This window comes from Myotis nattereri (genome assembly GCF_964212035.1).
Source record: "Myotis nattereri genome assembly, chromosome: 9".
NCBI lineage: Eukaryota > Metazoa > Chordata > Mammalia > Chiroptera > Vespertilionidae > Myotis > Myotis nattereri.
Genome location: NC_138084.1, coordinates 21,656,161 through 21,682,619, shown reverse-complemented (window position 1 = coordinate 21,682,619; position 26,459 = coordinate 21,656,161). Strand labels below are relative to the sequence as shown.

At 37.4% G+C, this 26,459-nt stretch overlaps 2 protein-coding genes across 5 annotated transcripts in view; one reads left to right on the top strand and one right to left on the bottom strand.

Annotated features, from left to right (window-relative positions):
* The window catches only part of DNAJC24 (DnaJ heat shock protein family (Hsp40) member C24), a 40,153-nt gene extending 16,575 nt beyond the window's left edge, over window positions 1–23,578 (top strand). Inside the window, exons 3-5 of the mRNA XM_081099566.1 lie at window positions 7,424–7,562; window positions 17,218–17,286; window positions 21,621–23,578. Of these exons, the coding sequence (XP_080955692.1) occupies window positions 7,424–7,562; window positions 17,218–17,286; window positions 21,621–21,751 (339 nt within the window). The 3' untranslated portion in view covers window positions 21,752–23,578. The remainder of the gene's footprint in view (window positions 1–7,423; window positions 7,563–17,217; window positions 17,287–21,620) is intronic.
* The window catches only part of IMMP1L (inner mitochondrial membrane peptidase subunit 1), a 43,867-nt gene continuing 27,926 nt past the window's right edge, over window positions 10,519–26,459 (bottom strand). For 2 of the 4 annotated variants that reach the window (XM_081099563.1, XM_081099562.1), the window contains exons 5-6: window positions 25,058–25,168; window positions 23,533–23,770 (exon numbers count right to left, since the gene is read on the bottom strand). In XM_081099563.1, coding sequence (XP_080955689.1) covers window positions 23,702–23,770; window positions 25,058–25,168 — 180 coding nt within the window. In that variant the 3' untranslated portion in view covers window positions 23,533–23,701. Of the gene's footprint in view, window positions 10,631–20,587; window positions 20,705–23,532; window positions 23,771–25,057; window positions 25,169–26,459 lie in introns of those variants that run through there. The other 2 variants (XM_081099564.1, XM_081099565.1) reach the window with 2 other exon arrangements.

Here is a 26,459-nt window from a genome sequence, read left to right as displayed (position 1 = left end):
AATAGTACTGTCCTTCAGAGTTTTATCTTTGTCTTTCTTCAAGTGTCACCAAATCAGAGACTCCTACTCTGAGGCCCTAGTGCTTTGGGAGGTCTCTTAATTGTTTGCAAAATTGTGTGTGCATCTCCCTTTTTCCAGCTTTTTATCATAATCTTGGAGTTGCTCATAACTCAAAAAAGTTGAGGACTGCTTCCTGTATATTCCTGTAGTTTTATCTGCTTCACAGGGGACTCCTAAATTCCTGTCCCCAGCTTCGCACCTTTCCCCTGTCTGATATCTCCTGCCTTTGATCCTCAGCATCCCTAGCAAGTTCCTCAGGAGTGCTGCAGTAGTACAGTAATTTTCCTTGTTGCCCGTTTCCTACCTCTCCTCCCTATACTTCCCATCCTACCACCAGGTTACATTTTTTTGTTGGTTTGTTTTTGAGAGAAAAATATGGTTATATCTCTATCATGCAAGTAATGTGGAGTTTTAAGTAGGGAAACGTCCATGTTTCTTAGCATACTAGTTTCTTTCCATTCTGAACCCAGTCTTACTTTTCAGCTGCACCTTTTATTACTTTTCCTACCCAACTGTTCTTTTACTCATTCCAAGTAAAGCTTGCAGTTCTGCTATTCATAACTCTAATATCCATCTTAGTACTTTCCTGTCTTATATTTGGCATTTCTCACGGTCTCGAATGCCTTTCCCCTCCACCCTTTCACAATTCCTCCAGGGGTTGACTCCTCTTCATCCTTCAAAACCCAGTCAAATGTCATCTTTATTTAAAAACCTTTCTTAATTTATTCTAAGTTAATTTTTTCATGATGTTATCTTTTTTATCAGCTCATTCTTTACATTGTATTATAATTAATTGTTTATATGTCTGATCTTCTCCATCAGGGCAGGGATCCTGTTCCCATCATCATTGGGTGCTCATTGGTTAGCACAGTATGACTTATAGTAAGATAGTTAATAAGCCTTTTTGAGTGGATAAACACACTTTCGCACATGGGTTATTTTTTCTCTATTTGAATCAGAAAAACCTTAAAATTGTTCAAACATTTTTAAAATCGTGTTTCTGCTGTTAGCTGTTGTATATAGGATGATACATGAGTTGTTGACTTTTACTTTAAGCAATATTTTCCTAATCATTAGGTGGCAGTAGTGTGTTGTACTTGACTTTACCTTTGTAATTTTTTTTTCCAGCTTTCATAATCTTAATGTGGTGTCAACATGTAAAGGACACAGTTGTAGTCTTTTACCTGGCACATCTAACTTTGTGTAACATGATCTTGTTTAAGCTAGTAGGCATCTTACAGAAAGTGAAACAAAACAACAACAAAATACGGCCATGTCAGCCAGTGTGGATCTCTCCCTCGTCTCCCTAAGTTATGTTGGTTCATTAGAGAATCACTGTTGCACCATCTTAACAGCACCTCCTCACCAACTTTTTAATGGCTGCTTCATAAAAACAGTGATTGGCAATAAGGAAAACCAAATATTATCAGAGAGGATATGTGTTTTCTCAGCATCGGAAGAAGCTTACTTAGGCCTTTATCTCAAAAATTGTATACTAAGTTCATTGATTGTAACTGCAATTATTAAATGTTTTATATTTCACTCAGTTCCTGTCAGTATAAGGTCACTTCTCTGGTTTATTGAGTGTCATTTTAGGTGAGTTGCCCTCATCATTAGGTAGTTAGAATTAAAATAATAGCCACCACTTCTCCAGCCTTAAGCATTTAATCTCCCACCATTAATTTTTGAACATCCTATATAATAAAAGCATAATATGCTAATTAGACCGGATGTCCTCTGGACGACCTTCCGACAAAAGCCAGGGCTGTGAGGGCCGAGGCAGAAGATGGCCGTCGTGACAGAGGTGGCCACCGTGGCTGCGGGAGCCAAGGCAGCTTGCTGTCACGGCAGGCGCCGAGCCCCTTGCATGAATTTTGTGCATCGGGCCTCTAGTGTATATATGAAAATGCCAACACTTTTAGTTTAAATTTCATTCCCATTGTATTTTTCTATAGCTTATAAAGTTAATTCGACAGCAGTTACACTTTAAGGAATATATGTATATATTTTTGGTCCACAGGGGCATTTTTGCAAATAAAAGAAAAACAATTATTAGAGTTGATTCAAATAACTTAGTGTTAATTCCAATATGATGTAGGTAAATTAAATGTGGGACATTCTCTTTTTCATGTCTTCTTTCTTTTCTATCTCAGGGATAAAGCACTTGGGATTCGAAGCCAGTGTAGTAGTATCATTAATGTGGCAGAATGATCAATTAATAAAGGAAGAGCATGAAAGCGTTGACAGAACACACTGTCTAATTAGTACCTGATGGCCTTGATGGCCACAGAGCAGAGCTCCGAGTTGCTGAAGGAGAGCAGCCCTGTAGGATTTGTAGATGTACATCACCACCCTTGTTCAGCAGGGATAACTTCAGTTTGCCATCAGTGTCTTAAGTCTTTAATTGCACAAAACCCTGTCTTCTCTGCATCCAGAGAAGTAGTTTAGCTAGTGCACTGCTGCTAATTAATTACCACTAGGGGCTATCGGAGGCAGAATGTCATTCTTGGAATTCTCTGTGTAGTTCATGTTGAGTATGTCATCAAAGACTTGTTTGATATGATTTGGGTTGGGGGAGAAGTAAAAATTTACTCTTAAATTAGATATGAGGTAACCCATTGCTTAAGGTTTACTTTTCTTCATGTTTTATGTTCAATCAAAGAAGCAGATGTGTTACACTTGCATATACACTGAGTGGCTAGGTTATTATGACCACCCGACATTTGTAGGCAACTTAGCCGAACAGTGCATCTTATGGGATATGGAAGCTGAAGGCCTGTTCGAACACCTTTGTTGTCTGCAGTTACCAAGATAAAACGTCTCCAATTCGCACAGGAACACAAGGATTGGAAAAAAGTCATGTGGTCCGATGAATCACGTTTCCAGTTGCATCATGCAGATGGCAGAGTGAGAATTTGGTGGAAACAGTATGAACGCATGCACCCCACACGCATGAGTACAACCCTTCAAGCTAGTGGAGGCAGTATTATGGTTTGGGGCATGTTTTCCTTGCATGATTTGGGCCCTTTAATTCATGTGGAACAACATCTGAAGAGCACAACATACCTAAGTATCATTGCTGATCAAGTTCATCCTATCATGTTGATGGCGTATCTCAATGGAGATGGCTTCTTCCAACAAGACAATGCTCCATGCCATGGTGCTCGTATTGTGCAGGAGTGGTTTCAAGGACATAAGGGAGACTTTACCTTGCTTAGGTGGCCCCCACAATCACCAGATCTCAATCCAACTGAGCATTTGTGGGACAAAGTTAAAAGAGCCATCAGGCAGCCGGTTCCACCACCATCAAATCTCACAGAACTGGACAGTGCTATTCTGAAGGGTCCTGGGTTTGATTCTGGCCAAGGGCACATGCCCAGGTTGTGGGCTTGATACCCAGTAGGGGGCGTGCAAGAGGCAACCAATCAATGATTCTCTCTCATCATTGATGTTTCTATCTCACTCTATCTCTCCCTTCCTCTCTGAAATCAATAAAAATATATTTTGTAAGAAAGAAGGTATTTTGAAATTTGATTCCAGAATTTAAGAAAATTTGAAGCTAAAGAGCTAGTATCCTATTAATAATACTCAACTCATCTATTAATACATAGAGAAAAACTAATATGCTTTATCCTCAGGTATTGCATTGGCAAATGAAATAACCTCAGCATAACAATTTGGGAATTTTTGCTTAATCAGATTTGCTCAGAGTCCTTTTCATAATTGATTGTTACTTCCTATTTGAAGTCAATATTTTAAAAATCAAAACAGCATAATCACAGATATGTAGTAAAGGATGAATGTTATCTATTTCTAACTATCTAATTGATAACTTTTTATTTGATTTAATATTTAAGTAGCAAGCTACTAGTAAATACAGCAGTACTTCGTTTTGTAGGTAGGAAGGCATGAAAGCTTCCAGATGACTAAGTTCCTCCAATTCTAGGAAAATTCATTTCAACTTAGTAGTACTGAAAACAAATAGAAGTTACTGTAGTTAAAAGAAATGAACTTTACAACATTGATTTTAGTACATACCTATTCTGTTAAGACCATCAGTATTTTCTCTGGTTGGTCGGTGTTTTTCTCAGAACTCTGTTTTTTGTATGATTTTGCCTGCATTTTTCTAATATGAGGAAGTTCATGCTATCTTTTTGTGGCTATTTCTAGAACACAGGATGCCTTAGATTTTATCTTTCCATGAATGAATGAATGAAGTAGGAATATCTTTGAGCTCTCAATGGTGGGAAGATTTGGTTAGTGGGGATTAAAGAAAAAGGAGGACAAAGAATAAAATAAGCCTTGACAACAAAAGGAAAGTGACTTGGGTCTCTCAGAATAGTAGTGAATGCTTGAGCCTGCTTCCCATTGGAGAGCCCAGATATAGAAATAGCAGGAAAGAAATTAGCGTTCACTTTGGGATTGGAAAATCTTGAAACTTAGTATTAGAAGTTTGGTTTCTCATGTTCAATGAAGAACCACTGAAGATTTAAAAATTAAGAATGTATATAATAATGACACCATTTTATTAATAGACCTTATAAATGAAACATCTTAAAAAGCTGTAGTGTCTGTATTGCGGTTTTAAATCATAGATATCTTTAGATTATGAATAATTTATTGTGACTGCCAAAATAAATTACCATAAACGGAGTGACTTAAACCAACAGAAAATTATTCTTTCAGAATTCTAGCGCTAGAAGTTTAAAGTCAGTATAACTGGGCAGAAATCAAGGTGTTGGCCTGGCTGCACTTCCTGTAGAAGCTCTAGGGGGAGAGTCCATTTCTTGTCTCTTCCAGCTTCTGGTAGCTGCCAGTGTTCCTTGGCTTGTGGCCTGATCACTCCAGTCTTTAAGGCCAGTATTTCCAGTCTCTCTCTGCCGTCTTCATACCACCTCCTCTTCTGTGTGCCAAATCTCCCTCTGCCTCTTTTGTATAAGAATACTTTCTATTTATCTCACCTGGATACTTTTCTATTTCAAGATATTTAATCATATCTGCAAAGAACTTTTTTCCAAATAAGGTAACATTTACAGGTACCAGGAATGACAAGCTAATATTTTCGGGTGCCATTATCAGCCTACCACAGAACACATTTTTTGTTTGTTTGTTTTTTAGACTTTGATTTTGTTCCGGAATTTGCTGTCAGAACAGATTGGACTGAGAGGCTTTTATCACCCCAAATGACGTACTTATTTTCTTGCCATAACTACCATTTTTTAATTGAACCCTATATTGTAGAATAAAATGTATTGTATTCTAATAGCACAACAGAATAGATCTAAAAGTCTAGGATGGTAGTTACTTAATTAAAATAGTAGTCAGGAAAATACCAAATTGGTGAAAGAGATTGATTGAATTGTTCTTTGACACTCATGGAACTCACCTATGACTCAATAAAATTTAATGATAGCTTTTAGTTTGGGGCAGCCTTGGTTTTGTAGGGCTTGCATGGTCGGGTTGATGCATGATCAGGTCCAATTATTCTTTTATTTTACCAAATATACCTTCTATAATGGCCTATTAGAAATTACCTGTCTTTTAGCCTGTACTTCTCCTATATAGCTACTAGTTTAGAATGATTCCTCTGGGGTCTTAATGTTTCTGACATACTGAGGTTGAGTTTTCACATGTAAGTGTATCTTAATGTATACATAGTGCCATATTTGAGTATGTTGCATGTAATAATATTGAAGAATATTAAGCATATTACACAAATCTTCACAGTGTTAGAGAAATGGGTCAGTTAGAGAACTTTAATGTAGCCAACTCTATTTTGGCTTTGGGATATTACTGAAGTATCCTAGTTTTAGGGATTGACTAAACCTCAGTATGGGAATAACTTTTATGAGTATCATTTGATAAACTGTGACCACAAAAAAGATTAAGCAATAAAGCTATAGTTTCCTTTTCTTTAGTCATTATATTAATTAGCGTAAATATTTAAATGTTGATAACTGATAGATTTGGCATAGGAAGAGAAATAATTTGCCAAAGGGAAAATGGAAGCCTAATTCTCTTTGTCCTATAATCTTTCTTCCAGCATGCATGATGTTCATTAGTTCTTCTGTGCAACCAAATATCACAACTGTTTTTGCTCTGCTAGTTGAGGACATTAGCAGTGTGAACAAGTTCAGCATGGTGACAAATTCACTATCAAAAACCATAGTCAATATTATGATTAAAAACCGACATACTTTCTGAATTCTGCATTGAGAATTGAAGTCATTTGACTTCATGTTACTTGCCACAACTCACTGAGTGGTCTTGGCTTTAGCAACTTGGATAATAAATGACACGGTACTTATAAGTTTTTCATGTTCTTTCAATGTCTGTAAAGCAGTCAATGAAATATTCTGGATGAATACTATAAAGTGGTTCCTTATTTACGTGAGAGTGAAAAATTACATATCCCAATATCTGCTTCTGTTATTCCCAGATTACTTAAGTGAAATGTCTTTAAATTTAGATAATCTTTCCTTACTTGTTTGTTGGGAGACTGCTGAAAAGCAAATGACACATTTATTTTTTCAGAAGACCTGATATCAAGAGAAGGGTAACAACAGAAAACATTGAAAAAAGGAAAAGGAGGACAATATAAGTGAGGTATCCAGTAAGCCATATTTACATTATCATTTGAGAATTGAATTGACATAAAACTTTCTGTTTTTGACAAAATAGTTTAAAGAAATTGCTGCATACTGAAAACATTCTTAAGACTGTCTTAGAAAACACATGTAAGAAAGATTTACTAATGCGTTAATTTATATTCAAATGTTTCATTGAGTTCTTTAAAATTCTTCCTTATAAATCTGCATTAGGATAACCATTTTTCAATAAAACTTATGTGCAGGGATTTGAAATTAAAGTCTTCAGAACTGAGCTAGAAGATGAAACATTTTTTATTTTACAGTATAGGTGGATAATCTAATTTTATGAGAAAAAGCGAGTCCTCCAATCATGGTGGTATCTGTAGCCATGCACATTATATAAGGAAGCTTCCTTCTCTGCATAGTTTGTGTTCTTCCTCTGTCATGCTCTGCTCGTCTGCACGTACCTATTTCTGTTTTTGTTAGTCATCCTCTCTAGGTAGATTGTCCAAGAGACCAGTGATTCCATCCATCAGCAAATTATCCAGAAAATGCTGTCTTTGCACGTTGTGACAGATCATGTCGCTAGTGGATTTATAGCTACTCCAGTGGTCTAATTACCCTGGCAAGTCGTCTCTCGGGCCCAGCACTGTTGACTTGTTGCCTTGGCATCTTAGTTTTGTTTTCTCATTATCTTCTTCATGAAAGCTCAGATTTACAGTTTAAAAACTTAACCCTCTCTATTCACCATCCTCCTTATTTTTGATTGGCAGTATCATCCAGACAAACAAAGTGCGGATGTGCCTGCAGGAACGGTGGAGGAATGTATACAGAAGTTCATCGAAATTGATCAGGCATGGAAAATTCTAGGGAATGAAGAGACAAAGAAGGAGTATGACCTGCAGCGGCATGGTAGGTCCTTGTGGGGAGGAGCCACAGCACACGGGCACCTTTCTAAGCACCATCTGCAGCTGTGCCTGGGGAGCATTCTCTAGCATGTGCACCAGTTATTACCTTCTTTACTGCCCCATCAGTTTGTAATTATTCCCCATTCTTAGTAGTGATTATTCTGACTCCATCGAGAAGTTAGCAAACGACTAGGACGTGGCTTGTGAATCTGTGGAAGCTACTTTGTGTAACTAATGAGAAATGTTTAATTACACATTCCTACCTAATATGTTTTAAGTGTTTATTTTTATTAAATTATAGTACTTTTAGACTGTGTACTGTATAAAGGACAGTCTAAAGGAAGATACCCGATGGAGTAACATAAAGCACTCTCTGCCTCTGAGCTTGTTTTAGGCTAGGTTTCGAGATGATCTCTTGGCTAAACTATTCCTTATAAGATTGCTATAAATAATATTTTTGGAATGAACATTTCCCAAGCAGTTTCAAAAGTCATTTATTTGATGCATTTTAGAAAATACCTTCTTACAACAGTGACAAGCTCTTGTGAGAAAGAAAGGGAGAAATGTAGGTCAGGTTTATCACACATGGATTGCGGTTACACAAAGTGATAGGCTGTCTTTCAGCGCTGGCCTTGGGACAGAGTCCCTCAGCCTTCTGTCTGAACCTTCAGTATGGACCCTACATGTTAATGGGGGGAGTCAATAATCAGTTACAGCCTGTGGGGAAAACACTCAATTGCACTCTGCAGTAGGGCACCAGCCTTAGCATTGACTCGTATGTGTGGATAAAAGCTCACTGTCTCTGTAGTTGATTATTGAGTCCCCTTCCGTGCCCTATACTGGCACACCATCAGACCTAATAAAGTGATTTTAAGACTTACACAACTATGGTTTTGAAAATTTGATATGAAAATCAAGGCTTTATTTCTAAAACATGTCATTATAGGATAAAGACAGTGTAAAATAAGTATACAATATCTATATTTTCAGAGGGAGTTGTCCCAATAAATTAAGTATTGCTTATAGTGTGTGATCCCATTGTGTATCAAGACTCCACGAGCTATTTGTTTATGTACTGCAGTGTTGTTGTTGTTTAAATAGTGACTTTCAGAACACTAATCAGCTCTAAGGCCCTTCTACTTTCTTCAAGACTGGTAAGGTTTTTTCTTTAATGTTAAGAAGTGGATGAGTATATCTTTGCAATGAATTAGGATTAATTTTCAAATATGTCTTCGATATTTTGTCCTGCTTCTGTTTGGTGCATATCTGAGCAGCTTTCAAATGTATTTCTTTTGTAAATGTGTTGGTGCTTCTGAGACAGCATAGGAACTTGGGCCCAGGAATAGAAAATACTAAGTGGCCAGGAACCCAGGAACTTCAACACTGGTAAGCCTTCTGGCAAAAGAATGCAGAGGTGCTTCCATTTGAGGATGAATTCTATCCATACATAGATCTTTTGCACCTGGGCTAAACATGATACAATTTCTATGGAAGTTTTGAAACTAATACCCATGTGTGTGTTGTGTGTGAAAAGGTACCGATGTTCCTAGAACGACCAATGTACTGGAGGTGATTATTCTCCCATGGTGCTTGTGCACATCTTGATCAGCCTTTACTCTGTGGGATGCTGATTTGCTTAAGAGAAGGATAGTCCACAAAAATGTGCCTTAAGGAGTGCAGGCTGTGTACTGGCACAGTGGCTCTGCGTTTTTGCCGTTCCACAACTATGTTCTGTTAAGAACCTATCAGTGATACTGACTAGATGCCTATTGTCTTAGGAGGGAAGAGTTAGGGAGAGATCATGAATAAAAAAATATTATCTCCCACATTTACATCATCATGAGGTAATGGGTAAACCAGAAATGGAGAGAAATGGAAACAGAGTTTAAAGTGAGTCATAGGATTGCATGAAGGAAGGCTTATGGAGATGTCGGGAGAACAGATAATCAACATCTTCAAGCCGTTCTCCTTGCCTTTGGGAGTTTTGAGTCCTTGGTTTTAAGTTCTTCTGTATTGTAGGGGACTGGGCCATTGGGAAGGTCACAATGCAAATACATTTGAGAGTTGGGCATGATTGATGATTCAGATAAATAGGCTGATCAGCTTACAATTTATATAATGTCAGTTTACTTGGTGAGTTTTTCAGGCAGGTTGAATTGAACTATGTGGAAGAAAAGTGGAAATACCTCAGATTTAGTAAATATTTTCTTTTTTTTCCAGAGGCTCCAAATAGTGAGAATGCTTTGTTTTAGTTTTAAATTGAGATTGGCTTGCTTTTTAGATAAGAACTAGAAGTCTCTTACCCAAGTATAACTTGCTGTTTTTAAGTTTCATACTAGAGCTATTTTTAAAAATCTCATAATAAACCTAGTTTCGTGTTGTCATTTCTTTTGACATTAATTTTTCCTTCCTGGCCCATTTTCAGTAAGTGGCTTCTCAAAAGAAGGAAATGAACTTGAACTTCTAACGGTGCAGATTTAGATTTGATAGAAGGAAAACCTTTGAGAGTGATAATTTGTTAAAGACCAGGATAGGTTACCAAGAGAGAGAGAATTTGTTATAACCAGGTCAAAGCACTCTTTTTTTCTGGGTCACCCCCTGGGGACATGGAAATAGCTTTGTCACACAGAACTCTTTTTGCATGTGGTGATAGATCATTGTAGAACTTTCTTTTCTTAGGGTGTGCTTAAAATATGTTTGTTTCCTGCCCTCATTAATTGGGAATATAAAATAAATTTGAGCTTGGTAATTCTTGGAAAGGAGGCAGGAGATGTTTTATTGGCTGATGTTGAATGCGTTCTCGTATTTCACAGCTCATGGTACTCTGTTGTAAGGAAAGCCTCATCAGTATTGGCCACAATCATTTATTTCTCTAAAAGATCATTTAAAGGAGCCTTTGACATCCATATTTCTTTGCTTCACAAAAGAAATTATCAAGTGAGTTCTAACGAAGAAAAAGTCCAGGGTAGATTACCTAAAGTAAAGTACATACATTGTTTCTCCTTCATTTCCACTTCTATGTTCCTAGTTGTCACTTTAGGGCAATGTTGGCCAGGCTGAAGAATAGCAAATCTAAAAAAGGATGAGTAATATTTAGTTCCCAGGATAGTATACATTTTGAAAGCAATGTTAACTAGTAAATTTAATCAATTTGTTCCAGTTGGCATATTCACCTTATTGTTTCTAAGGATGCCTCCAAAGGCTGCTTCCCATGTTCCCTTGAAAGGCATGTAGTTTTTCAAGATTAGGCTTTGCATTTTAGACAACCAGATGAACACTTTGGGAAAATCTTTTCAAGATTTATAAAATGTTCACATGAACAATATCTGTTCATATGAATGATATCTGTTGAATAAATCTTATGGAGCATTTTCTCATGTATTAAATAAGCACATTAAAACACATCAGAAGTATATCATGGGAAAATAATAGGGACCATGACTCAATAGCTTTGTAAGGACAGTCATATTACAGATCATGGACATTTCAGTGGCTCTACAGAGTGAACAGCTTATGAATTATGTTATTTCTCTGTCACCTGAAGGGGAACAAACCTTCACATGAAGTCAGTGAAATTAAGTAATTTTTTAAAAAACTAAGGAGATTATGTTTGGAATCCTTGGAGGTATGTTATTTTGTGTGAAGGTGTATCTTGGTTTTCTGTTAGTGAATTACTTCGGGAATATGGAGCCTTCACTCTACACAATTGGCCAAGTACTTGGATATCAAAAATAGCCTGGCTCAGAAGGAGATTGGGCTAGACATAACGTTAGTGTGTCTTTACTCAGAGCTAATCAGCTGCCCCACCTTGGTTAGATATAAAGGGTCAGTTTTGGTGTTGTAATAGGATAAATATTTATAAATGGTAGATAAGCAAATAAATCTTGGGCCAAATGAGGAGCATATCTTAAAACCCCAACTACATGTATGCCAGATAACTGAATCAATACATAATTTCTTAATCTCAAAATAAGAATCCTTCCTGAAAAGCAAGTTAATACTAAAGCCTGATTAACTCCCTAAGAAGGGAAATAATACTTGTAAATATAGATAATATGAATTTGGGTTAACTGTCAGGAATGATATTTGTGCAAATTATGTGCAAAAACTGACCCTCACAAAATATTTGTAGTTAGATTAGAGTTTCCATATATGGTCATATCAGTATTTCCATTTCATTTTAGGAATTTGAAAATTGACTATAAAAATGTGCTTGAGGTAAAACTTGAAGATAAGCATCAAGAGGCTTTTTTTGTGTGTGACTGTTTCTGGGAAAAGTAACTATGTGAAATGATGCAGAAAATTCATCCAGACAGTTAGAGATTGGCATTTTCTTCAGAGGACGAAGAGAGTATAGATAAAACTTTCTGTGAAGGTCCTCCTGCTCCATTCTATTTGTCACAAGAAGGTGACTACTTCATTATTTGTTACTTTTACTTAAAGACAATTAACTGGTATTTTTTTTCCATGAAAACATATTTTAAGATGTATGATTTTGAGTAAAATTTGGAAAATTTCAAATAATGCTGTAGAAACCTATGGGCAAAATTATAGTCATAATTCTGGTATACTTGGACATAATTGGTGGTTCTAATTTAATAATAGGGAAGTGTAGGATTTTAGGAAGTTTGTATCTCCCACTTTAACCTGTCTCCCAATTTCTACGTGGGCACTTGACCTAGTTGAAATCAGTGGGTCCAAAACCAAGACTAGGTCACCTTTCTCTCGCTTATTTTTCCCCATACTTGAACCTGGTTCATATTACACTCTGATTACTTCTACTTTGCTCACTATACAACCAATAAAGTAGAAATGAGTGTTGACATTACTTTTTAATTTTTTTTCCCTATGTGATCTTATTCTCACAGCTACCACAGTAGTCCATACCCAGATTATACCACATATCCAGATTATTTCCATAGCAACTAATTGGCCTTCTCCCACAGTCTTTTACATTTTGATTGGTCTAGCTTTCTTTATTCTTACTCCTATAAAAACATATTAAACCACCCCTTCCTCAAAAACATTTGTCCATTTACCTGGGATTTAAATGGGCCAAAGATTTTAAGTTTGTCCCTAATTACGTTTTCTAACCTTATCACTAATCACAAACCTAATGTGAATCCTCTCCCCTGGGTGATTTAGGGACTCCCAAACACAGCTGCTTCTGCTGTGTGTCACTACTCAGAACACCCTCCCATTCTGATTCTTCACAGTATCCTTTATTCAAGTTCCAACTCAAGTCCTCCTGTCTCCCTCCCCACCCCACCAAAACAAGCTTCTCTGAAGTTCTAATCTGCTATCACCTCTAACCTCTGAATTTAATCCACAAATTAATTATTTTTAATTTGTTTTATATAGATATGGCTTTGATAATAATGGGTCAATTTTAATGAGACTGACAATAGCAAAGTACATTGAACTTGTTAACACTTAACAAACCCAAAGTCAACTGTGCTGCCTCCCTATACTAAAGCTTCACAGCACCTCCTCAATAATAATGGATGTTTTGTCATTTTGTTAATGGTCTTGTAGAGACAGGTCAATACAAACATTATTAAATAATAAGAGTTAAAATAGCTGCCATTTATTGAGCAATAGAAATATGGTAATTGTCTTTTAATCATTGTTTAATAACTTTCTAAGGAAGAAATAATAGTTTCCAGAGAGATTCTGAGGCTCTGAGGGGTTAACTAATTTAACTAAGGTTGCATAGCCAGTAATTAATAGAGGGGACTTCAAAGCCATTCTGTGACTCTTAATCATTGTGCCAGGCTGCCAAGTTTTGAATAGGTGTGTACCATTTACTATTTTTAGTTCCAAATAGTAAAGAATGAGGCATAGTTGAGGGTCAGAACAAAAGGCCAGACCTACATCTGCTGCTGTTCTACCTGCTCCGTAGTTAGTGCAATGTCAAATTCAGTTTCTTGGTTTTATTTGGTACTTTTCATGAGCACTGGCTTTAGGCTTACTTTATAAAAGGTCTACAGTTCTTCAGTCCATAATTAAACTCCAAATATGTAATTTTTCTTCGATATAGAAAGCCTTGCATTTGTGATTCTTTAATTCCGTTTGGGAAACGATTGCAGAGTTTTATAATTTTAATGAGCAGGTTTCAAGTAAACGTTGGCTGATCCTGAATCTCTTATCAAGGTAGAGGCTATTCAAAGAGCAGAGACTGTTAAGAACAAGGAAACTGATATCCATCAAGTCATTTCCTATATGAAAAATTTAATTGTGTATAGTGAAAGACATAAGAATTTAAGTGAGTGTTTATAATTAAATTACTTGATTTTAAAACAGTAAGACCTAAAGGAAAACATTGCTATTTGCTTTTAACATAGATGACTTCTTTAAGGAGGAAATGCACTTTAAATATTTTAAATTGCATAGATAAATACAATGGATGATTTGAGAGCATGTTGGGGACTTGATCACTTCAGTAACAGACATTGCTACACATGAATAGTGGGGACAGAGCTGCAGATGGACTCAATCTTTTGGCCAACATTGGGTTGATTGAGACTTTTAGATACCTCAGCAATAATGAATAAAGTTAAATTCCTCTCCTCTGTAGCTTTTTGTTGCTACTATTTATTTATTTATTCATTTATACTTATTTAAATTGTAGTTACAATTAGAAAAAGTATCCTGAGATTAGGAAGTGTAATTATTTAGGCAGCAAACAAAGAGTTTTAGAAATTTTAGTATCATTAGGAGGAAGTTGAAAAAGACTGGAATTCCATTATCTTGTAAGAAGTAAGAAATATTTATTGATTCCCAAATGGAGGTTAAAAAAAAACCTTTCCTCTTTTAAAAAGTTGTGAATGACCCAGCGAGAGCTCTAGTAAGCTTTACTGAACCGAGCTGCTAATAGTTATTTAATGTTATTCTTCAGTGGGAAAGAATCTCTGTAGATTTTCCTTTTAATCTCTTTGAATTGTAGGCTCATAAACCTCTCTGATGAGCCCTGCCACTGTTTTCTTAGATCCCACCATTGAGACAATGAAGCCACAGAATTCTTTCACCTCTTGTTGTCAGACAAATCCAATAGAACACAGGATCAGAAGGGCCTGTACTTCTAAAGGTTTAAAGATTCTTTTTCAAGTAATCACATAAATTATTTGATTTTATCATTATATTGCACAGGAATCTCTTTAACTATAGTGCATTGCTTTCTATATGTAAATAAATTGGGAATTTTTTCTGTCCCCATATTTAGTTAAGCATGTCAGCACTGCATAGGGTGTAAACAGACATTAAATGTTCCCCAATACCTTCGAAAAAGCTGAATCTACTCACTTCAAAAGAATTAGGAATCATGTAATGTCATTGGTCGCAAGATAGAGTACACCAAATGCCAGGCAATGCATTTTCTTTCCAGTGGCTGGGTTTTCTTTTTTATTATTATTACCATTCTGTAGCTAAGAGCCTCTGTTCTTTTAATTAAAAAGCACTTTCTAAGTCAATTTATGTTTTCTCAACAATTTTAGTAGTGTCATGTTAACAGAAGAGCTTTGAGATAGGATTTATATTTTCAGATTTAAAATCTTTCATTGTAACAAGCAAAAATATTTATAATATGTAAAACTCAAAATAAAACAAATTGATCTGTTTTGCAGATGCCTTGCCTGATAGACAATTATCAAAGCTAATTACAGGGTTCCTGTTACTTTTAATGGCTAGGGATGAATTATATTTTCTAATTATAACGACAGTGGTGGACAAACAGAGGTCATTGTTTAAAAAGAAAAAAACAAAAACAGGGATCCATGATGGCAGTGGAATAAGTGAAGCTACACTCATCTCCCAGGACCAAACAGGAATTACAATTAAAATATAGAGCAATCAGCCTGAATAGCTGAAGAATAGCTGAATAGACATCATATAACCAAAGATTTACAGAAGAAGCCACATTGAGACTGGTAGGAAGGGCAAAGCAAAAGAACTAGCCCCACTCCCATGGGCCACGGTGGTGGCTGAGATTCCAGAGTGATATCTCAGCTGCAAACAAAGGTTCTCCCTGGGAAGAGTAGGGTCTCAACCCCATGCCAGGCTCCCCAGCACAGAGCACCCGAGCTGAGAAGAGGTACCCATATAATATTTGGCTGTGAAAATCAGTGGGGATTCTGTCTGCCAGGGATAGACAGGATAATGCTAGGAACATAGGTGCCCCTTTAAAGGACCAAAGCACAAAATCTTGTTTGCAGCCACTCATTTTGGGCTCTTCAGACAGAGGGTGGAGCAGACTAGAGTTGTGTGAGGAGAGACTGGAGTTTGTGGCTCTGAGGAGGCAGTTGAAGGGACAGCTGCTAGGATCCCTGAGCTGAGATCTTCTCCCACATATCAGATGCCATCTCTCCTGGGTGGAGCACTCCCCTCCACAGGTCACCAGCTTGGAGCAATGCACTAGCCCCACCCTCTGGACTCCCTGTTGCCTTACCTTGTGGAGCTTGTGCCCTTCTGAGGAATCAGCTGCCTGGGCTTGGGATGTAGAGGTCTGGCAGACTTGGGGGTGGGGGGACAGCATTCCTCCCACTTTCCCTGTTACTTGATTGGCACTTCCCCTGCACTGTTGCCTCCCCCTCACAGGAAATCCGCTAGTCCCAATCTCCACGCTCCCTGTGGCCTCACCCTCCCAACTCCTGGTGGCTTTGTCCTGCCTAGGTCTGGGCAGATCCAGGACAGACTAAGTTTTGCAGCTCTGAGGAGAGGCCCACTCCCTCCACCTTCCCCCACGCCTGACTGGCATCTCCCCCTCACTGGAGATCCACTAGCCCCATCCTCCCAACTCCTGGTGGCCCTGCCCTGCTGAGATCCACTTCCTGGCAGAATCTGGGACAGGGACCATTTTGCCCTCACAGGCCCAACCGTGCAGAGCCCTACCTTCACTCAGCCAAATCTTGGTCTCTTTCTGCCTGATAAACTACTGGCCTGTCCCTGATGACTCCCTGAAACCCCCGCCTCACCACAAAGGCGTGCGAGCACCCAGCCTGGGTATACCCAGGGACATTTGCTGAGTGCCACAGACTCAGCACTGGCAAGGAGGTTGAACCTGTATCAGTCTGGTAAATACCACTCACCCCTACCTGTCACTCACTAAGAACCTACCTCAAGCAACTCAAGTACCAGCAGAGGCTCTTCCAGTAACAGAGCCTAACGGGCAGAGCAGGCAGAGGCGGATCTTGTCCCCAGCTGACCTGTCCCCAGGCCTGGTGCTGGTAAAAACTGGTCTTGGTATGCAGTTTGGTCCTTTGCACACACAGGCCCAGCAGATCCAAACTGTGGATCGCTTTGTAACTCCAAACAGGTTGCCCAGGGCTGCATCTGACATTGACCTGCACTGGAGAGCCTCCCAAGAGGCCCCAGAACCAAACAAAAGTGGCCAACTTTTTAGAAATTACTTGGTATGTTGATACTCTACATAAGCTATTCCATGGGCACACAAAGATAGAGGAAGTACCCCTAGCCAGTAGGCACAATCTTTGGATTTTATGTATAGTTTAATAGACCGATGGTACCCAATAGGTGTGAAGTGATACAATATTTGACATACTAGTAAATTTTAAAACGGTAAGTAAATTAGAATTATACTGACCAGGCTGGAGTTGCTTTTTAAGCACTCTTCAAAATTAAGTGTCTCATTTTATATTTTACAGAAGATGATCTAAGAAATATGGGACCAGTAGATGCTCAAGTATATCTTGAAGAAATGTCTTGGAACAAAGGTTGGAATTTATTTTCTCTCTTGATATAGTAAAGGAAAATATTAGGGATTTTCTGTAAGAAAATAAAAACTCTTACGGGATATTTGGAATCTTAAAAAGAAATACTGGTAATAGCTGGCTTTTGATATATATGTGGGTGTTTTTGCCTTGAATAGTTTTGTTTCATTCTAAACTTCAATTATTGATGTCCCCCTGTATGACTCATTCCTAGTTATTTTTCTGTTCTAATTTGATGTTAGTTATGTAAGGTTTCATAAGGTTTTCTTTTTTTAAACTACTTTGGTTTTTGGTTTATTCTCCATCTGTGTTATGGGGAAAAAAGGTAAAGATAATTTTCCCACTCTTCCTATGCTGACATTCGAGGTGCATTCCCATTAGAATTTGTATTTGTTTATCATAAACTGTCAGGGCAGGCCTTTCACTGTTATATTTTTCTACTTGGAGCTTGATTTTACACTTTTTTATTGTCTTAGGCAGAAAATAAAAATCTGTCACTGTCTTTTACTCACTATGAAGTCTTATCTTTTTCACTTTCCTAGTACTAGAATTTTAACACCTAAATCTAATTGAATTTCTCCACTCTTGGTAGTTCTTGCTCAGGGAGATGTTGTTAGGTTTCTTTTCTAAATGAAGGCCTTAAATATCACACTTCCATGTTTCTCTGGTCAAATGAAGACAATCTTACCATTTCCTCAAATTTGTATATACTTTTAACCCTATAATTTTATTGTTCAGCCTAGCGTACAAATCCCTTAGGGACTTATAAACTTTACTGAGTGTGAATAGGTAGAAGATAAACAGCCCATCCTTCCTGAAAACAAGTTTAATGAACTATTTTTTAACGGCAGATTCTGCAGATTCTTCATGTAGTGCTCTCAGGAAGTTGGGTCACAAGCCATATTGACTCAGAGAGAGGATCATGTTTTTGTCTATGGGCCACTCTGTTCCTATAGTGCCAAATGAGGCCCTGGAGTAGAAATTCTTATTTGCAGCGAATGATTAGAAAACAAGGTTTTGTGTAACTGGGGCTCCCAGGGGTTGACATAGTTTCATCAGCGTAAACTGGGAGAGCTATTGCTGTGAAATAGAATATTTTAGTGATATAGGCTTTTACTTCTAGATCGTTAGCCGGACAGAATAGAACATGTCACTTATCAGGGAGACCTGCCCAGCTAAATAAATCTTTTGAAAATATAGTATTGCTACTTTATCAATCAGTATGTGTGTGTGTATGTGTTTTAATCTCTTATTAGACAAATCTCTTCTTGCTTGTAGTTGATGTGACTAGTGTATTTTGTTTACAGTTCCTGATAATGTAAAAATGGTGAAAACTGGGTTTTGTAGTTTTTCTTTCTTCAGTATCATTTAAAAATATAATTAATAATTTAACATTTTTTAAAAGTAAGAATATGGACTGGGTGTTCAGCATCTGTTAGTCCACAAATATATGAACTTTCTGATACAAGTGAAAATGCTAAAAATGTGGACACTCAAGATTTAGTACAGAAGAGTGGATGAAATGCTACACGATAGACATGGCCTAATTATCAGCTTCTTCACCCAAGGACAGTTTGAAATGGTGCATATTATTATGCTTAAAAGGCATACCTGAAGAACTCTTGAGAGACTAAGGTTTTAACCTTTTCCTCTCACAGTTAATTTCATATATAACTTAGTCATTTTGTCTTTATTCATTATATTTAAAATGATGATTTCTGTGAAGTTATCACTTTGTTAAGTGATAGAAGAATCATATTACAAGAAATTTGACAAGATTTGAGTGTTTAGTGAGATTAACATTTGGAATCATCTATGACAAACTCCACAGTATCCCATGGTGGCCTCTACATCGTTTACTGAGCACATCACCTCAACTTGTTTCTCATTGTTCACTGAGGTGGTAAAAACAACAACAAACAAACCAAAAAAAACCAGGAGAAATGTAGCTTAAGAAATCTAATGGCTAGAATGTGTGCATTTTTACACAGTCTATATAATAAAGAGCCAGGGTTGTAATGACTGTTACAACCGAAGGCTCGACCAGATCGGAAGGTAGTGCTGGGTTTCTAGGCCGGACCCACTGCCGGTGCCCAGACCTGGCACTGACTGCCTAGGGCAGCGGTTCGCAACCTGTAGGTCGTGACCCCTTTGGCGGCTGAATGACCCTTTCACAGGGGTCGCCTAAGACCATCCTGCATATCAGATATTTATATTACGATTCATAACAGCAACATTACAGTTATGAAGTAGCAACGAAAATAATTTTATGGTTGGGTCACAACATGAGGAACTGTATTTAAAGGGCCAGAAGGTTGAGAACCACTGGCCTAGGGGGCTGCAGATCAGGCCCAGAGAGAGGCCTGCAGAGAGAGAGAGGCAGGGGCTGATCCGTAGTCTCTGGCAGCTGTTGATCAGAACTTGCCTCTCTTTCCATTTCTCAACAGACCTCCACTGGGGCTGCTGATCAGCCCCTGTTGATAGGCCCAGAGGTGCTGACTGGCATAGAAACTGACCAATCAGAACCAAATCTGGGTGAATGTAAGGAGCCAATGGCTGCCTAGGAGCTGGAGCTTTTGATGCTGACTGGCATAGAAACTGACCAATCAGAACTAAATTGGCCAGCAGAGGGCAGTTGGTGAGATCAGGCCTGCAGGGGAGGGCAGATGGGAGCAAGATCAGGCCAATAGGGGAGGACAGTTAGGGGTGATCAGGCCAGCAGGGGAGAGCAGTTAGGGGTGAGATCAGGCCGGCACGGGAGGGTAGTTTGGGGTGATCAGGCTAGCAGGGGAGGGCAGTTGGGGGTGAGATCAGGCCAGCAGGGGAGGGCAGTTTGGGGCAACCAGGCTGGCAGGGGAGGGCAGTTGGATGCAAGATCAGGCCGGCAAGGGAAAGCAGTTGGGGGCGAGATCAGGCCAGCAGGGGAGGGCAGTTAGGGACAATCGGACAGGCAGGCAGAGGCATCTAGGGGCAGTCAGGCAGGAAGGCAGGTGAGTGGTTAGGAGCCAGCGGTCCCAGATTGTGAGAGGGGTCCCCGATTGGAGTGGGGTGGGCTGAGGGAACACCCCCTCTGTGCACAAATTTCGTGCACTGGGCCTCTAGTTTAATAATAAAACAATTCACTGTGAAAGCATGCTCCACTACATATGTATGTTGGCTCAGACAGGGAGGATGTTAGCATTTTAAAATTCCAGATTAAATTATATTTCCCTGTGGGGAAAAGACTCATTGTAGTAAAAAATAAAAAGCAGGACTGGTGAATGAATCCATGTTTTCCTTTATGATAAAAGAACCACACAAAGTTGGTTCATTTAATTACTAGTTTTCCAAGGCCAGACTTCATTAGAGAACAAAAACAAGGCAGTTTTTTCATTTCCTTCTCTCTCTTTCTCTTCTTTTAGTGGCATATGTTGATATCAAACTGTTAAAAAATGAAATTTGAGAATTGAATGAAGATACTGATGTAAGAAATCATATCTTAGTTGATTTATCTATGTAACAAATTATGACAGTAGTAAAATAATGTGATAAGTAATTGTTTTTCTTTGACAATCACGTCTCAGTGACAGTTAAATCGAATGTCCAGTAAATTAAGAAGTCTTTTAAAGGACATAAGCATTTCAGCTTCTCAGGAAAATGACAGACATGATAAAATTTTTGTAGGCTACACATCACACAATGTTGTTTCCTTTGGGCATCTCACTTCAATGATTGCCCTTTGATTCACAAATCATTTGTAAACACCAAACAAACAGGTTACACACACAGAAAACACACACCATAGTGTGTGTTTATATATTTGAGTCAGGACTCTTAAAATAGTATGATACCAGAACAGATATATTCAAATATTGAATTTGATCAACAGTCAAATTAGCAGTTTTTTCTTAAAGGATATATATACTCCAGGCAAAAGAAAGTTCTTTAATAAGACAGGTAAAGTTGTTGTTTTTCCTTTACAGTCCTATTTTGGACAGATGCATTGTTGAGAAGAATGTGGAATGTGTGTGAATCTTAAGAAAACAGACTTCAAATAAATTTTCTGGGTTGCTTCAGAGCATTTGCTGTCACCCCAAGATCTTTGGACTACTGATTTATAGCTTTAGTCCATCTCCTTTACAGAGATTCTTTGGTGGATAATTTTTTAGAAACACTGCTCCTGCCTATATATGAAATATTTTCAAGTTCTCATTTAATACATTTTACATTTACTGAACTTATTTTTTTTTCAGTTTCTGTGGAATAAACCACATTGTGTGTGTGTGTGTGTGTGTGTGTGTGTGGTGTCGGTGTAGTTACTTGTAAGCATTTGAAGCACTTTTTTGTTTTCTCTGCAGATGATCAATCTTACTCTCTGAGTTGCCGTTGTGGTGGAAAATACAGTGTTTCTAAGGATGAAGCCGAAGAAGTTACCCTGATTTCTTGTGATACATGTTCACTAATTATAGAACTCCTCCATTGTAGCTGAAATTATTCACTAAATGGATTCCCTTAACTGTATATTCAGACATGTTGAGGAAAGTCCATTCCAGCTTTATACATTCAAGCAACTGTCTAAAGTTGATAAAAAAAGGAAACTTTTTTTGTCAGCTCTGTTATTTGCAAAGAAAATGTAAGCTTGTCAAGCAAAGTCTAACCCACATTAATAGAAAATTAATTTAGCTCTTTATGTTTACTAGTAGCCCTGTGCACAAATCTGTGCACCAGTAGCTCGCCAGTAGCTTGCTGCCGCCCTCCAGTAGCTCTCCGCCCACTGCCCCGCCCTCCTGTAGCTTTCCCCCCCCCCGCCGCCCCCCCTCATAGCTTGCTGCCCTGCCCCCTCCTGTAGCTCTCAGCAGCCCACCTGTAACTCGCTGCCCCACCCTCCTGCTGATTTGTGATCTGGTCGTTATGCAGTCGGTTGTTACGCTTCACAGCGTAACAACCATTTGCATATTACATATTTATTATATAGGATAATTTATACATTCCAAAAAAAGAGACTTGAATTTTAAGTTATTTATAGCAAATTCCTGTTTGAGAACTTTATTATTGATTTGTTTCTGCAAATAAACATGTCTCCTCTTTAATGGGTCACAATACCATCATATTCCTTTATAGTTACTAAGTTTCTGAGGTAACATGACATTTCTAGCTGTCAAAGTTATAGGCCTATTGTACAACTATTTCTGAATCTCAGGTCATTAGAGTTAAATTACATTCTGTGTAAATAATATGTGAGTCTGGTTCTCCCATCGTGAAGGCTGACTATGGATATTCATGAAGTTATTTCAAAGTTAATAACGAAGACAAAGTGGCAACTGTAGAAGGAAGAATAGCTTTGGAGAAGATGACTTCAGTCCTGCCACCATATTTCCAAAGCCTTTAAGTGGTTGTATTAATTGGAGTAAGGTTCTTGATCACTGCCATCTTCAACTTTAAATATAATTTAGGACATGGCAGTTTTAGAAGAAAAAATTTGAAATAAGTGCATTACTTTCCTTTTGGTTTCAGAGTGCTAAGATACAGTATTAATGCCTGTATTTAGGAATAAGGAACCATTGTACTGCTAGTATGATGAAATGGACTTTTATAATGTATCATTATTGATTATAGTAAACTAAATATTTTATTTTTCTATGTATTTAACATTTTATGTACAGTGTAAGTCAGAAACAATTTAAATTTGATTTGAAAAGGAATCCTTTATGGGATCACTGAAACTTTAAAAATACACATATATACTTTTAAATACATTTTTATTGATTTCAGAGAAGAAGAAAGAGGGAGAGAAAGATAGAAATATCAATGATGAGAGAGAATCATTGATCAGCTCCCTCCTGCACACCTCCCACCAGGGATTGATCCAGCATCCTGGGCATGTGCCCTGACTGGGAATTGAACTGTGACCTATTGGATCATAGGTTGACGCTCAACTACTGAACGACACTGGCTGGACTGAAATTATTTTCAAATGAGTGAACCAAGTTTGTGACTTAGCAGCTTTTTATTAGGTTGAATCTTTGCATTTATTGTTGATTTGGACTTATAAGACTAGTTTCTACTCTTTATAAATATAGCTAACAAAAAAATACAATAAAATAAAAAATAAATGTAGCTAACGTACGAAGCATATTCATAAGGAGAATTTATTATACCTAGAAAACTAAAAATTCAAAAGTGAGGTTGTCATCCAGGTTTCCCCCCTAAAAATATTTTTACATATGTCATAAACGTTAGATGATTTATTGGATTACGCTTACCCATATATTTTGAATTAATGTAGCTTGTAGATTGCGTGTTACTTATTCTTTACAAATAACAATTAAAAATAACAAACTGAATAGCAAATAGTTTATTAGTAAGTACATGGTTTCAGTGGCAATAATAACTTTACTTGAACAGGAGGCAATAATCAAATCAAAAGAATAAATGTTGGCTAATCATCAGAAAATCTGTGGCCATTAGGGCTATCACGTAGAAATCCAAAATCACTCAGAGGCCAAATCTATAAAATCAAAATTGATTGAAGACAATTAATCAAAGTGATGTTATATCATCATATTCCTTTTTATTTCATTCATCCTTTTCTCTATGCCATGTAATTAAACACTTCCTCTGTATTCTTCACTCAAGAACAAATTTCCTACATCAAAATAAGACTTTAGAAAGTAAATTTATGTGTCTATGTATTTAAACTCTAACATGGGTTTGAGCTGCATGGGTCCAATTATGCACAGATTTTTTTTCCCCAATAAATATACAGTTAGCCCTCCATGTGCCTGGGTTTCATAGCCACGGATTCAGCTAACAACAGATTAAAAACATTATTTTCCATCCATGGTTGGGAATCTGTGGAAGCAGAGGGGCAACTGTATGTATTGTTCTATGTGATTTTACATAAGAGACTTGAGCATCCACAGATTTTGGTGTCTGGGGATTTTCCTGGAAGAAATTCCAGATACTATATATAAGTCTGGGGGGAGTTAAAAATTATATGTAGGTCAATGCCCCTAACCCCCGAGTTGTTTAAGGGTCAGTTGTATATATGAGTGGGTGTGTGAGCATGTGTGTGTCTGTATTTTCTTTTACTGTCCTCAAAGTTAACTGTAAATCTAAGTACTTGAGTATATGTTTAAGTGTAAAGAATCCTGTAAATTAACCCCAAGTATTCCTGTCTGTTTTCCCTTACTGATTGTGAGAAAAAAGAGGAGCCAGTAAAAACAATCTTTCCTAAGAATCATAAATTTACTACAACATTGATAAGTCCATTCCTCACTGTGCTTAACTAAGATATCCGTGCATTGCAGATATTTTGACTCTACACTGCTCTTCTGCAAGTGCACATTAATATAGAGTATCCGCCCAAAATGTATACACACACTTTGAATAATTATAAGGCAGTGTTTATTAAAATGCATTTCATTTTCAAAATTGACCTATCAGCTGTTAAAGTGTGTATACAATTTTTGGGAACATGCTGTATATTCCCAGGATATTAACATGGTTGTAAAAATACAAGAGAGAAATTTTTGAAGGTTCAAATTAAAGGCTTCTTATGCTACAAACAAAGGTATCTAGAGTTTTATTATTCAAACAAAAATATTCTCGATTACCTGTCTCAATAGGGGGAAGGGGTAATTTTTATAGCTATGAAAGCTAACATTTTCACTACTGTTACTATAACAGGTAAGTCCACTAACAGCCTAAAGAGTTCAGAGTTCATTTTGAAAGAAAATGTTTTTTTCCCCTCAGCTCAGATAAGAAGGCCTACATTTTAAGTAGAAAACAGTACCTTAAAGAAGATCCGTCCTCTTATTAGTCCATATGGAATAGGTCCATAGGACCTGGAATCTGTAGAATTCTGTAAATTATCACCTTCTAACCAAACATGGCCCATTGGCACCTGGAATTAGAGAAGAAAGCAGCCCCTTTAAAAAAGAAAAAAAAAAATTTGGGTACTGTCAATGAAAAGTATCTTGTGCAGGTAAGGAAAAATGTCCTAAAGTTGTCTTTTTATACAATACATATAAACCCTATGATTTCATTTTTGCACAAAATAACTTTTATTAAATAGTAATATGGTTTCAAATTAATTTTTAAACATGTTTTTATTGATTTCAGAAAGGGATAGAGAAATAGAAACATCAACATTGGGAGAGAATCATTGATCAGCTGCCTCCAGCACGCCCCACATGGGATCAAGCCCACAACCCAGGCATATGCCCTTCCTGGGATTTGAACTGTGATCTCCTGGTTCATAGGCCAACACTCAACCACTGAGCTACAATGGCTGGCAGGTTTCAACTTTTTAAATGCCCATCTTTTTTGCCACATGGTTCCCCAAAATTAATTTGTTATACAAACTCCACACTGGGGTTTATAAGAGATCAAAACAGTGTGACAGGGTCATTAATTTAATAGACTTCAAAAGAGGTCATTAGAATGCTGACTGAAAATGTGCCCTCCTGTCTCTGTAAAAGCATAAACAGGGTAGCCACTCATTCTGCAACATCCTGGGGCCAATAGCAAGGCCAGGCTTATTAGAATGCTCATGATGAGCTAAATGGTAATTGACTGTGACATCAATTACAAATAATCTCATCATTTTATTGGAGTGGGCTTGTCAGAATTCTAATTAAGATCCCTGTTCTGCCTTGTACAGACCATATCTTCAATGCATTATATTTCAATAATGACCATGAAGACCTAGAAGGAACTATTATAAAACCATCAGTTGTAAAATTAATGATGGTGACCCTCTACTAAAATGAAAAGACCCAAGTTCCTATATGTCCTGTGTATTAACATAAGCTTAAATTTTTACTCAGTGACAATTATAAATGTATTTAGAACAGAAAATGTTTGTTTTAAAAAACAAGGCCTCTTTGATATGGTGCATTTGCCCATTAATACCTGTTCAACATAAACTTAAAAAATTACTCTCCAGCAACAATCATCTGTTGGAATAACCAAGTTGCTATCACTAAAATGAAAATTCAAGCCAGATAAGATAAATTCTGCAGCAATATTATTATAACAAAATACTAACAGATAAGAGTAGATTAAAATATATTTTAAATGGAAATTTTAAAAAACTGTAACTTTCCAACTCAAGTAGAACAGGACTTCAATAAATGCATTTGTAATACATGTTTTGCAAATGGCCAAAAATGGAAATGCCCAATTACATGTTT